The following is a 13,741-nucleotide window of genomic DNA, read 5'->3' on the forward strand; positions in this document are numbered from 1 at the left end:
CACTATTTGTGTTGCATTTAAATACAAGTGTGTATTTTCTTTTGAACAGCTAAAAACTGATTTGCGTTATGCATATGCTGCACATGAGACAGTGAGACTTCATTCGTTCCACAGCTCAGCTCATGTGTTTTACTACCTATTTTCTTATGAAGGTGACCTGAACAGCGTAAAGAAGCAAATGAGAGCAGAACATTTACCAGGTGAGAAAGGATAAAGTGTTTACTGCCATTTTAAAATGTGAGTCTTACAAGTTTTGATGCCATGATTGACTTTGCTGTGAGAAGTTGCATATTGAGATTGAGCAGCCTTTTAAGTACTGATTTTTCAGTAATTTTAAGTTATCGTTTTAAAATATAAAAAAATTTCTGTAATTAATGTGTTAACGTAAGGTGTACTATGATTATGTGTCACATGCAAGACCATAGTGCCATCCATCAATAGGAACATATCCATATAAAAGTTCAATGATCTAAACATGACTTTAACACTTATGGCATTCATACTGTATACATGATGGGCTAGTTTCTATCAGAGGATAACACCAAGAAGGTGCACAATGTTTTTATTCACACTGTGTATTTTATAGATCTATTAGCAGTTATTCATTATGTATTCTGTTCTATTTCTTTAATAGAATCTGATAGCAGTTACTTGCCAATGCACCTGGATAGCCGAGTTTGTTAAAGTGCCCACTTCCTGGACACTGGGAAGTGTATTAGCCCCAGATTGAATCAACCTCTTGGATTAACTAAGGGGACCAGTGTATCGGTTATCCTGGATTTGGCTTTTAGGTGGTTTTCCACACCCACTTACATGTTGCATAGACACTCTAAAAATGATGTCATTTTGACCATACGATATATGCTTGATGCAGTGAAGAGGAACACAATGATTCCTCCCCAGGAGAGAAAGGGAAGGGGAGGGAAGCTCATGGTAGCTTGGGGACTGGTGACCTCATTGGAATAAAAACCTATTTACAAATGTGGTTCTACGTGAAATTGGAGAAGTACCGTATTAGTTTCAACCCAGCATTGGCTGGATGTAGGGCACTGGAATGAATGTATGAATGGGCAGATGGATGGAATGGTCACTTGCCAGAATTAGTTATTTAAGAAGGTACTGTACTATAACTGCAATTTCAGCTATGTGTTATTACAAAGCCGAACTGAAAACACCATTTTGTACTCTTTTCCAGCATTTTGTGTCTTCAATTGATATTTCATACAAATGAAATGACACAGTTTCAGGGACTTTACTGGTCTCATGCAGATGCAGTGAGAATCTGTATCAAGGAGGGAAGCATGCCAGGGTAATCAGTGCAGTTGGATGAAACACTGCTCTAAGGTGGCTTACTGGCTAATGCTTTTGCCTTGTAAGTAGGAGACCCTTGTTTTATTCCTGGCCTTGGTACAAATTTTCATTCGCTGCTTTAGTCTATATACATAAAATCATATCTGTACGAGACCAGTAAAGTCTCCGAAATTGCATCATTTCATTTGTAAAAGTACCTGCACCTGGGTTTCAGGCTGGATCCCCCATTTACATTTGATGCTGAGATGCTACTCAGAATGTGGAGGCTGCGGCAATTCTACTCATGTGTAAGGGGGAATTAAAAGTAGACTGGGGCAGCAGTGAGAATTTGTACCGAGGAGGGAAGCAAGTGTGAAGCAAGTGTGAAATGCTGTGCCAAGGTGGCTTAGCGGCTAAGGCACTTCCCAAGTAAGCAAGAGACCCAGGTTTGACTCCCAGCCTTGGCACAAATTTTCACTCACTACTTCAGCCTGTATACATAATACTGATATTTTGTTTCTCATTTAGAAAAATGTGAACATAAAATAGAAAGCATAGATAAACATTTTGATGTGCCAGTATACTCATAAAGGATGCCAGTTTGATACACATGGAGAGCCTGCATTTTTTACTAAAAAAAGACTTTGGTTGTTAAATGAGAGCAAAGTAATTTTGAAAACAAATCCAGTTTGAAGCATTTTGCAATATGTTATGATGTCTCTTCTCGCTTCCTTTCTTTTTCCTTGTTAAGGTTCCTTTTTTGTCAGTTTGCACTTGTTTAGTAGTAGCTTGACTTAACAGATGTACAGGATGTTAAAAAATACTATCCCATATTTCAAGGGATGTTTGTATGCATCAAAACAAGAAATGTCTTATAGCCATGGGTTCTACAAAGCATACTTTCTGACATATGACCAGTTGTTCAGAGGAAGTGTTCAACATGATATCCATGCATCTCAATGCATCCCTCTGCCCTTCATTGTGAGAACTCATGCACCCTTTGAAATTGCCCTGGTTGGTTCTGAATGTGCTGAGATGCATGGAAGACACGACTGTGTAGTGTCTGTACACTATTTATTGTAGTGGCATAGACGAATTGCTTCATGTTTGCCCATAACCAGAAGTCTAGCGCATTTAGCTTCAAGTAACAAGGAGGGCAAGGTATGGGGCCTTGCCGGCCAATCCACCAGTTTTCAAATGTCCTTGTCAGGTGCCAATGCACAATGCAGAGAAATGTACTGGTGCACTATTATCCATGAACCACATCTGTAGTCTGTCCTGACAGGGCACATCCTCCAGCAAGATGGGCAGTACATTTTCCAGAAATGGGTGATATTGAGCCCTCGTTAATCTTTTTGGTAGTAGGTATGGCCCTAGCAATCTATCACATAGAATGCCTGCCCATACATTGACTGAGAATCGAACCAGATACCTTGTTTCTTGAACCATGTGCGGATTTTCATCAGCCCACACATGCTGATTATGGGAATTAACAATGCCAGTCTTATGTAAACCCTGCCTTATCAGTATACAAAATCTAGGAAGCAAATTGTGGATCTGCACCATGCTACCACAAGAACCATTGGCAGAACTGTACTCTGCCAGGATGGTCTTGTGTCTCAAGGACCTGGATGTGATGAACATGGTATGGATACAACTGCTCACAAAGTACAGCCCAGACCAGAGGATGACTATCACCTTCAGCTGCTGCTATTTGTCACTCACTGGTTCGAGGATTGTCATCCATTGCACCTAGAACACGTGCCTTCATTTCAGGCATGTGAACTTAACGAGGCCTTCCACTGTCTACTTTGTTGGATGCCATGGAACCTGTTTCCCCAAGACACTGGAACAATCAGCTGAACAGCTTAACAGATGGTACCCTGTGTGCTGGAAATCCTTCAGTGTACAGGTTAAGTGCTCTCAGATCTCCATCTGCAAAATCATAGCAGTGAATCATGTCTACCATATCCCTTGTAGAATAAAAGGTCTCCATTGATAGGTTGTGTCAGAGTATTTGCAAGAGAGAAAACATGTTGTACTGCAACAAAAACACCATGATAACATGTCTTCAAATGTGACTTGTAAGTTGACCAAACATCACAGTGTGTACCTGGAGATAGGAGAAATGTACATGAATTTAAACAGATGTAACAAAACTACAGTACAATCAAACCATGTAAATGGAACAACCACTGAGCCAACTAATGTTAACATCGATACTGCATGGCCTCAGCACGCTGTTCACCATCGTACGGCACGGAGTGCCAATGCAACATGGTACTCATATCTGCAACCACATGTTTGTGATGTCTTCCTACCTCACAGTACTCCATACCACAGGTTGCTATTAACATTAATTATTGGGTAGTCATCTGTACTAGGACAAGTAATGCACTGCCATAGATGACTTCACAAGAGTACCTCCTGTGAACATATGTTCATATATCATATGTGAGACAGCATGCTTTGTAGAGCCCATGGTCAAAGACATTTTTGTCTTGTTTTGACACATACTATCATCCCCTGAAATATTGAATATTTTTTTAACACCCTGCATTATAATAAGATTAAAAAACAGCCGACCAGTTGCAAAGGATAAAGTAATCTTTACCTAGGTTTCGAATATAACAGAGGGAAACATTCCACGTGGAAAAATATATCTAAAAAGAAAGATGATGAGACTTACCAAACAAAAGCGCTGGCAGGTCGATAGACACACAAACAAACACAAATATACACACAAAATTCAAGCTTTTGCAACAAACTGTTGCCTCATCAGGAAAGAGGGGAAGGAGAGGGAAAGACGAAAGGATGTGGGTTTTAAGGGAGAGGATAAGGAGTCATTCCAATCCCGGGAGCGGAAAGACTTACCTTAGGGGGAAAAAAGGACAGGTATACACTCGCACACACACCCATATCCATCCACACATACAGACACAAGCTGCTTGTGTCTGTATGTGTGGATGGATATGGGTGTGTGTGCGAGTGTATACCTGTCCTTTTTTCCCCCTAAGGTAAGTCTTTCCGCTCCCGGGATTGGAATGACTCCTTATCCTCTCCCTTAAAACCCACATCCTTTCGTCTTTCCCTCTCCTTCCCCTCTTTCCTGATGAGGCAACAGTTTGTTGCAAAAGCTTGAATTTTGTGTGTATATTTGTGTTTGTTTGTGTGTCTATCGACCTGCCAGCGCTTTTGTTTGGTAAGTCTCATCATCTTTCTTTTTACCTAGGTTTCGATAGATTTAAATCTATCTTCTTCAGAAGACGGCCTGAGGACAATGAACATCGTAATTTATATTAATATAACAGGGATGAATGTGCGGGTGCATTGTCATCATGCAAGAGCCATGAATTGTCGCACCACATTTCAGGCCACTCTCACATTTTCTTGCAGACATCACAAAACTTCTCATTAGTACCATTGATTAACACTTTGACCCTGTTGCGTGAATCCATGATGAACTAGTCAAAAAAAAAAAAAAAAAAAAAAAAAAAAAAAAAAAAACCTATAGCATGCCTTTGACATTTGACCTGACCTGATGAGCTTCTTTCGTTCTTGGAGAACCTCTCCAGTCCTGTTGTGAAGACTGAACCTTGGTCTCAACATTATAACCATAGACCCACATCTTATCACCAGTTATGATTCTTTTAAGAAACATCTCGTTCTCATTTGTGTGATCCAAAAGCTCTTCACAGATTGCGAGGCGAAGGTCTTTCTGGTCTTGATTCATGAGCCATGGGAAGAACTTGATGACAACATGATGCATTCCAAGATTCAGTGTTAGTATTTCATGACATGATCCAACTAAAATGTTACATTCTTCTGTGGCCTCTCGGACAGTCAGTCTTTGATTGGCACACACAATTTCATTGACGTTCCTGACTTGAGCGTCGTCAGTAGACGTCAAAGGGCGTTCCAAACAAAGGTCATCTTTAACATCTGTCTGGCCATTTTTACATTGTGTGAACCATCATAACACTGAGTATATCTTAAAAACTCATCACTGTAGGCTTCCTGGATAATTTGGGGTGTCTCTGTAAAGGTTTTCTTGAGTTTCACGCGAAATTTAATGCAGATGCATTGCTCCTCTAACTCTGCCATATCGATATTTGCAAACTGTGCAATACAACATACTATTCAATACAGCACTGAACAATAACTAACAAACATACAACAATGAAACTTCCTGCAGTTACTAATTAAAAAATAGGCATGTGCAGAGATTCCAAGCGGATTTTGTTCCAACGTACCACTGGCGCAAAATTGCGAGTGTTGTGGGAATTTTTTGAACAGACCTCATACAGTGCATCTTGAAATGCAGAACACTTTGGCTGCCTCAGTTATGGTAGCACTCACCATACGAGCACCAACAATCTGTCCACGTTCAAATTCACTCAGCTCCAATACAGTGCACTCATAACTGCACAGAACACTGTTCTGATCATGATTGACACTTGCAACTTATTGAGAACACTGCACAGGTGCCCTTCATGGTAAAGTACAGCAACACAACTTGCAGGGCTTGGCTAGCTTCTGCATTTATGTTCAAGCATGCATTTTTTTTTGTGTTGTTCCCATATTTTTGTCCAACAGCTGTGTGAGTGGTTTTCTGTTAAAAGATGATCAGCAAAGATTGAATCGTTCTTTCTTTACCTCCATCTCCTCTCATGTTTACATAATCTAATTGTCACAGTTCTGCCTGACTGACTAATATATACTTTGCCACATTGCTTTTATACACACCACTCTGTTCATAAAAGCATGTGAAAAAGTATATATTGGACAATAAGGTGGAGGTGTGGCAATTGTGTTATCTGAACATGAGGGAAGCTGGAAATTAAGAAAGAAAGATTCAACATTGCTGATCATTTTTTAACAGTAACCACTCATACGATGTAGAATGCGAAGTTTTACATTCTGTACACAAAAGTAGAAAAATGATCCTACTGGAAATAGTGGAAATCAACAAACAGATGATAGAAAATGTCAGCTTAGTGTTAAGTGACCAGACTCAGTTTCCTTTTCTCTTCTGTTAAACTGACTTTTAGTTACAAGTAATAAATTGAAACTGTAAATTCTACTTTATTTTTTATGAGTTGTTAAATTTATCTCCATGTAAAAAACTGTGTTCCTCGTTTAGATAATGCATCTGTTTCTGCACATCATCATTTTTGTATCTTCTCTATCTTCTATATAAATAATACTTATGTAAGTCACACATTTTATCTGTGCTTGTGACTTTCAGTGAACACCTGAAAATGATCTAAAAAGCCAGAAGCCAGTTCATGACCAAATATGTATAATTTTGCAGAACAGTAGAAAAGGTTTCTTTGTTTAATATTATTATTATGTTCTTCCAAGTACCGATGGAACATTCAACTAATGTTCAAATATTACAGTTTTAATATTAAACATTATACCATTATTCCTGACACAAATATGAAAAAATACAAATTGTTTTGTTTCGTTAGGTGCGACTCATGGAGATGAACTGAATTACCTGTTCAGTAAGTCTTCAAATGGCAGAGATATTCAAGCAAAAGATCAGAAGATTATATCAGAAATGACCTGTATGTGGACCAATTTTGCAAAAACAGGGTAAATATTTCATCTGTAAAATTATTTAACATAGTAGTATAAATTAGTAATTACCAATATTTTGTTAGTGCATGCTGAAGCTGGTGTGATAAGAACTAATTATGCTGTCTGTGAAATAGTGTGACAGAAATGTAGATCACATGTTAAGTGACAATCATATTACTGAAACATAACTTTTGTGTAGCTCAGTCTGGCATTTTAGATGTTAAAAGACATGCCCATATCCCATTATGCTTGTTTGTGATGTTCTGATATCTGTTGTGTCTACAAATTCAGATTATCTGTCTAGGTACTGGACACCATTTCCTAAGTGCAATGGGGGACACATTTGAATTTCATTTGAAAAATTATGTGAATACACTGTAATGTGGTGATAAGAACAACCAAATGAAACTTACGATTCAGTCAGCTGTTGAAAACCATTCTATTCATTTGGTTGCAGTTTTACCTATTGGTTGAATTAGCCATTCATTCTTTTGAGTGAAGAGAGGCTGTTGAGCAACCAAATGAAAACAGTTGACACCGTCTGGTGCATTCGGTTCTGAGCAGGATCATTAAATCATTTTGACATTGTTAAATCAGAAGGCAGTTGTTGACTGCACTCTGCTATCACATGTCATCACTGTTCTGATATTTGTTTTTTATTGAATACCAATAAGTGGCTTTTATTTCAGTTTTTCATTCATCTGTGTTTGAATAGGCATTTTCTTAAAAATGAATTTTGTGTCTCGAGCAGAGGGCTGAAATGGTCAGTGGTGTGGGAATGGAAGAAATCATATGACTGGCTAAAAACTGATCCTCAAGATAAATTGAATGTGATGTACAGTTTCTGCAAGGGATGATTCATATAATGAAACAATATTACTTAAATAAATTCAAAGAAAATTACTAAATGGTGACAAATATCTCTCAAAAAAAAAAAAAAAAAAAAAAAAAAACTCACCAATAAAAGGCAGCACCTGTTGAAAAAACAAAGCGTTAAGTCACCAAACTGTCACAATAATTGTATATTATATGATTCTGTTTATATCACCTCAGAATTTGCTGACATATAATTTTCAGTGATGGGTGCAAACCAGCAGGAAGAGAGAGACAGAACTTCAAAAAATTTATTTATTTAAATACAAATTTATAATGTAGCACCAGTTATCAACCTTTTACAACAACCAAACTCCAGGTTTAGTGTCAGAAGTACAAAAAATTTGTTCTTAAGTAATTAAATACATGAATTTTGAAAATACTTCATTTTTAGAAATACACTCTTTGTTCACCCCTCCTTCAAATAAGATACATTATTTGTCTCTAAGAATGTTGTCACTCTGGTCTTGATTCATGTCTAACTGAGATGAATAAAAAGTGTGTAAATGAAGTTACTCAAACCTGTAGACTGAGTGAAAGCATTCTTGTAATTTATGTGGACACAGAGAATAGTATTCATTTAAATATTTTATTCAACTGAAAAAAGAAAAGGACAGTTGACTGACCAATCAGGTGCGAAAATGGTTCCTTGTGCCAGCACTACCCTAATGGCTTTATTAATGAATAGAGATAATGAGAATTCATGAGGCACTACTTATTTTCTATGTGATGATGCAACAGAAGAACACGGAGCCACATGAAACTGGGGTCACTTAGGGACATTAATATTGTAAAAGAGAATCATCCTTTATGTTGTGGGTGCTCTAACAATAACCATGTTTACATAAGTATTAATAGGGCTGGGTTCTGCCTATTTTTGCAAATTATAAATTCCTTGCTGTATACTTTTATCACTCAAAAATGTTTTGACACAAATTGGCTTAACACGTTGTTGAAACCTGAAAATTTGTGAGTGAAAATTGGCTTTAAACATACTTTTTATCTATTGCAACATTTTTCATTAACTAGTACTTGAGAAGACTGTTTTAGACCTTATTAACATGCTGAATAGCTTGTCATGTGCAAAAACATGATCGTGTTGTGAAGATAGTAGAAATGAATGAAAATATTATGTACAACCAGTATTTCATGAGCACATACAGTTTTTTTCCATGTTGTTGTCATAATAAATATATTCCTCCTACTTAGTCTGGAGTCTCTCTCTCTCTCTCTCTCTCTCTCTCTCTCTCTCTCTCTTCTTTCTCTGTGCGCATGCGTGTCCGTGTTCGTGTCTGTGTGTGTGTTTTTTTTTTTAACTTTTTCTTGATAATTCTTTCGATCTGTTGAACAATGGGCCAAGGCCATTGCACAGTATAGTGTAATAATTTAAAATACAAGGTGTACAACTTTGCTTCCGCCGTTTTTTCCTCAACATGTGAGGCTTTAATGAAACAAATTGGTTACGCATATAATCATTCAAAGCATTTTCCACCGCTGGCCACTACTTTCTCCCATCTTTTGGGCAGTCTACAAATCCCACATCGAAAAAATTGTTCATCTTTTGAAGCGATCCACGAATCGATCCAATTTGTAACTTCTTCATGAGATCGGAACTGTTGGTCAGCCAGGCCATGCGCCATTGATCTAAACAGGTGATAGTCAGAGGGAGCAATGTCTGGAGAATACAGCGGGTGGGGCAGGATTTCCCATTTTAACGTTTCCAAATATGTTTTGACCACTTTTGCAACGTGGGGTCGAGCGTTGTCATGCTGCAAAATCACTTTATCGTGCTTCTCGCTGTATTGTGGCCATTTGTCTTTTAATGCTCTGCTCAAGCACATTAATTGCATTTGATAATGAGCACCTGTGATTGCTTCACTTGGTTTTAACACCTTATAGCACATGACGCCAAGCTGGTTCCACCAAATGAAGAGTGTGATATCGGAGCCGTGAATATTCAGTTTGGCCGTCAATGTGGAAGCATGGCCATGATTTCTCCATGATTTTTTGCCTTTAGGGTTGTTGTAATGAACCAATTTTTCATCCCCGGTCACAATGCGATATAGAAATCCCTTCTGTTTTCGCCTCTGAAGCAACTGTTCACAAACACACAAACACTGTTCACTGTCTCTTGGGTTCAGCTCACATGGGACCCAAGTTCCTTCTTTTTGAATCATTCCCATAGCCTTGAGATGTTTTGAAATGGCTTACTGTGTCACTCCCACTAATCGTGCCAATTGTTCTTGAGTTTGACATGAGTCTTCACTCAGCAATGTCTCCTATTCTGCGTTTTCGAAAACATTCTCTCTTCCACCACTACGACAGTCTACGACGTTAAAATCACCATTCTTGAAGTGTTGAAACCACTCACAACATGTTCTTTCACTGATGAAACCAGTCATGACACATTCTTTCACTAATATTATCCTTACCATACGTACTTGAGAGCATTCAATGAGACTCAACCGCTGTTTTCTTCATATTGAAACAAAACAGTAACACCTCCCATAAATGATGAGAATTAGGCTCGTAAACTGACATTTTCAATCAAGAACAACTTTATAATGCAGACACAAATCGACTAATGTTTGAATGAGGTTATGTTCACCGAGGTCCAAGCTAACTGCCTGACGTCTGCGATCTGTTTCTTTCAACCGCTACTTACCGTTGTCGCCACCTATTGGCAAACGGCGGGAGCAAAGTTGTACACATTGTACATTTTCATTTTGCCATTGGCCTCAATATTTTAAAATTTTCTGCTACAGTTAAGTTTTTGGTATGGCCTATGGCTACGTTTAATTATCTTGAAATCTGTTAGTTTTTAGTTGCAGTGGGTACCCAGAGGGAATTAAATTAGGAAATGAGATACTAAAAGCAGCAGATGAGTTTCATTATTTAGCAAAATAGGTGATAATGTACAAAGTAGAGTTACTGTAAATTGAAGACTGGCAATAGGTTAGATCAGATAACTGATAAGGAGGTACTGAATCATACTGGAAAGAAATAAAATTTATGGAACAACTTGACTAAAAGATGAGATTGGTTGAAAGGCACATCCTGAGTCATGAAGGAATCAATACTTTGATAATGGTGGGACTTGTGAAGGGTAAAAACTGTAGAGGGAGACTAAGGGTTGACAGTAATAAGCAGGTTAAATTGATGTAGGGTGCAATAGTTATGGAAAAATGAAGAGGCATGCACAGAATAGACTAACACAAAGAGCCTGCATCAGACCAGTCTCCAGGCTGAAGTTTTCTTGTGTATTGCGAAATTGTATGTTGCTTTTTCTTTATTCTGTGAGTCCAAAGATTGAGTTTCTTGTCTATTTCCACCTCTGTTGTGAACTGAATTTTAAGAGGTAGACTTTATTTCTTCATGTAATTATTTTACAGTGAGGTGACAAAAGTCATGGGATACCTCCTAACATTATGTTGGACCTTCTTTTACTCAGAGTAGTGCGACAGCTTGACATGACATGGACTCAACAGGTCATCAGAAGTCCCTTGCAGAAATACTGGGCCAAGCTGTCTCTACAGCCATCCATAAAACGTGCACGGACTGACACCTCGATTATGTGCCACAATAGTTTAATGGGATTGCTGCTGGGCAATCTGAGTGGCCAGATAATTTGCTCAAATTGTCCAGAATGTTCTTCAAACCAATCACGAACAATTGTGGGCCGGTGACGTGGTACATTATCATCCATAAGAATTCCATCATTGTTTGGATACATTAAGTCCACAAATGGCTGCAAATGGTTTCCAAGTAGCGAACATAACCTTTTTCAGTCAATTATAGGTTCAGTTTGACAAGAGGACCCAGTCCATTCCATGTAAACACAGCCCACACTATTATGGGGCTACCCCTAGCCTACACAGTGCCTTGTTGACAACTTCAGTCCATGGCTTTGTGGGGTCTGCACCACACTCAAACCATACCATCAGCTCTTACCAACTGAAAACATGACTCATCTGACCAGGCCATGGTTTCCTAGCCCTTTATGGTTCAACTGACAAAGTCATGAGCCCAGGAAAGGCACTGCATGTGATGTTGTGCCATTAGCAAAGGCACTTGCTTCAGTCATCTGCTGCCACAGCCCATTAACGCCAGATTTTTCTGCGCTGTCCTAATGGATACTTTCGTTGTACATGCTACATTAATTTCTGTGGTTATTTCATGCAGTGTTGCTTGTCTGTTAGCTCTGAGTGCTCTATGCAAACGCCGCTGCTCTTGGTTGTTAAGTGAAGACCATCATTGTCAGGTAATGCCTGAAATTTGGTATTCTCGACACACTTTTGAGACTGTGGATTCTTGGAATATTGAATTCCCTAACAATTTCTGAAATGGAATGTCGTATGCATATAGCCCCAATTATTATTCCATTTTCGAAGTCTGTTAATTCCAATTCTGTGGCTATAATCATGTCAGGCACCCTCTCAAATGAATCACCTGAGTACAACTGACAACTCCGCCAATGCACTGCCCTTTTATACCTCATGTATGTGATACTACTGCCTTCTGTATATGTGTATATCATATCTCATGAATTTTGTCACCTCAGTGTATATGCTGTGTGCGACTGGTGCCTGATGACCCAGCACAGCTGCCACACAGCATTGCCCTGTGGATTGCCAACCCGCCAACACCTGCAGATGAACTTCACTGCGACAGCCATTGCAGTAACAAGGGTACCACGATCACAGGACATGGCTGGAACTATCTTGCATCCGTGAAGCCATGTGATGTCAGCCGCTTTTTGGTATCCATTTACTGGATGGCCTTTATAGGACCACCACTTGCAGCTCTCTGTCCATATGATTCTGTATTTGACGCTTGGTCTAAATATGAGTCTGACGCCAAGTCTGATTCTGAATAAATGATGAGTCTCTGATATAGTACTACAGGACCAAGACAGCACCAGTGCAACCACTGATTTTGACCACAACTGATTCTGACTCTGCAGAGTAATCTATGGTGACAGACTGTGTCCTTTCTCTTGCATCTTTGTAGAACTGTATTCAGTGAGTGACACTTCTTTAATAGATCAGGACAATTTCTTATGTTCCACCCATTGAGAATCTGTTTTACAACATTTATGTCTGCTTGTCTGCCTTTTTAATAGAAATAAATTCTTTTCTCCATGTACCAACCCATAGCAAGATACTTTAGTTGGCCATGAGGATAAACTTTTATGGCTCCTGTGTCATCGGAACTTTGTTCCAGTATCTGTGCTTAATCAGGTACACTCTGCATTTGTGTGCTTCCACACATATTCGACCAACATTCTTCTAGTCCCTTTTTGCATGCTCTTTTCCCATGTTTTTTTTCTGTGCCAGAACTCTCACTTCTGCAACTTGTCCAGTTGTGAGGCCAGTAGTTGCCTTGCCAGTAGTTGCCACTCATTTGTTTCAGTGCTTATGGGGGGCGACACCATCACATACTGCAGCCAGGAGAACACGGCTTCTGCTTCATGCACTGCCTTCCCAGTGGTCACCAGCACCACCACCACCACCACCACCACCACCACCTCTGGTACCCTTGGCACCCATGCATTCCATGGTCATCCTTGCTCCTTCTGCTGCACCGATGGCTCATTCTTCTTGTGTTTCTGTAGCTCAGGGCATGTCTTCTCCTGATGTATTGTCTGTCGCTCCATCTTGGTGGGGCATTGTTCAACACTGCACCCTCTTTGTCACCACCCGTGGTCATCGTTCCTCTTGGCCCTCTCTGGTGGCCTCGTGGACCTTTCTGGTGGCCTTGTGGATTTCTCTGCAACTCCTGTGTATCACTCATAGAATTTTCACTGAAGGCGTCTTGCCACCTTTGGCAGCCTTGGGTGACCTTCTCAGTGACATTTGTGCAAGTCTTTTGTTTTTCCAGGTCTCCTCTTGGACTGCCTTCAGCTGCACCTTGCAGCCTCATGCTGAGTACCTCCTGTCAACTGCCCCAGTGCTGCCAGCACTCTTGCCACTGGCCCCAGTGCCACTCTGTG

General features: G+C 39.5%; 1 protein-coding gene across 1 annotated transcript in view; it reads left to right on the plus strand.

Annotated features, from left to right (window-relative positions):
- LOC126236315 (esterase FE4-like) overlaps positions 1-13,741 on the plus strand; it is a 181,329-nt gene that overhangs the window by 126,176 nt on the left and 41,412 nt on the right. The window contains exons 8-9 of the mRNA XM_049945526.1: positions 50-200; positions 6,765-6,891. Coding sequence (XP_049801483.1) covers positions 50-200; positions 6,765-6,891 — 278 coding nt within the window. The remainder of the gene's footprint in view (positions 1-49; positions 201-6,764; positions 6,892-13,741) is intronic.

This window comes from Schistocerca nitens, chromosome 2 (genome assembly GCF_023898315.1).
Source record: "Schistocerca nitens isolate TAMUIC-IGC-003100 chromosome 2, iqSchNite1.1, whole genome shotgun sequence".
NCBI classification, from domain to species: domain Eukaryota; kingdom Metazoa; phylum Arthropoda; class Insecta; order Orthoptera; family Acrididae; genus Schistocerca; species Schistocerca nitens.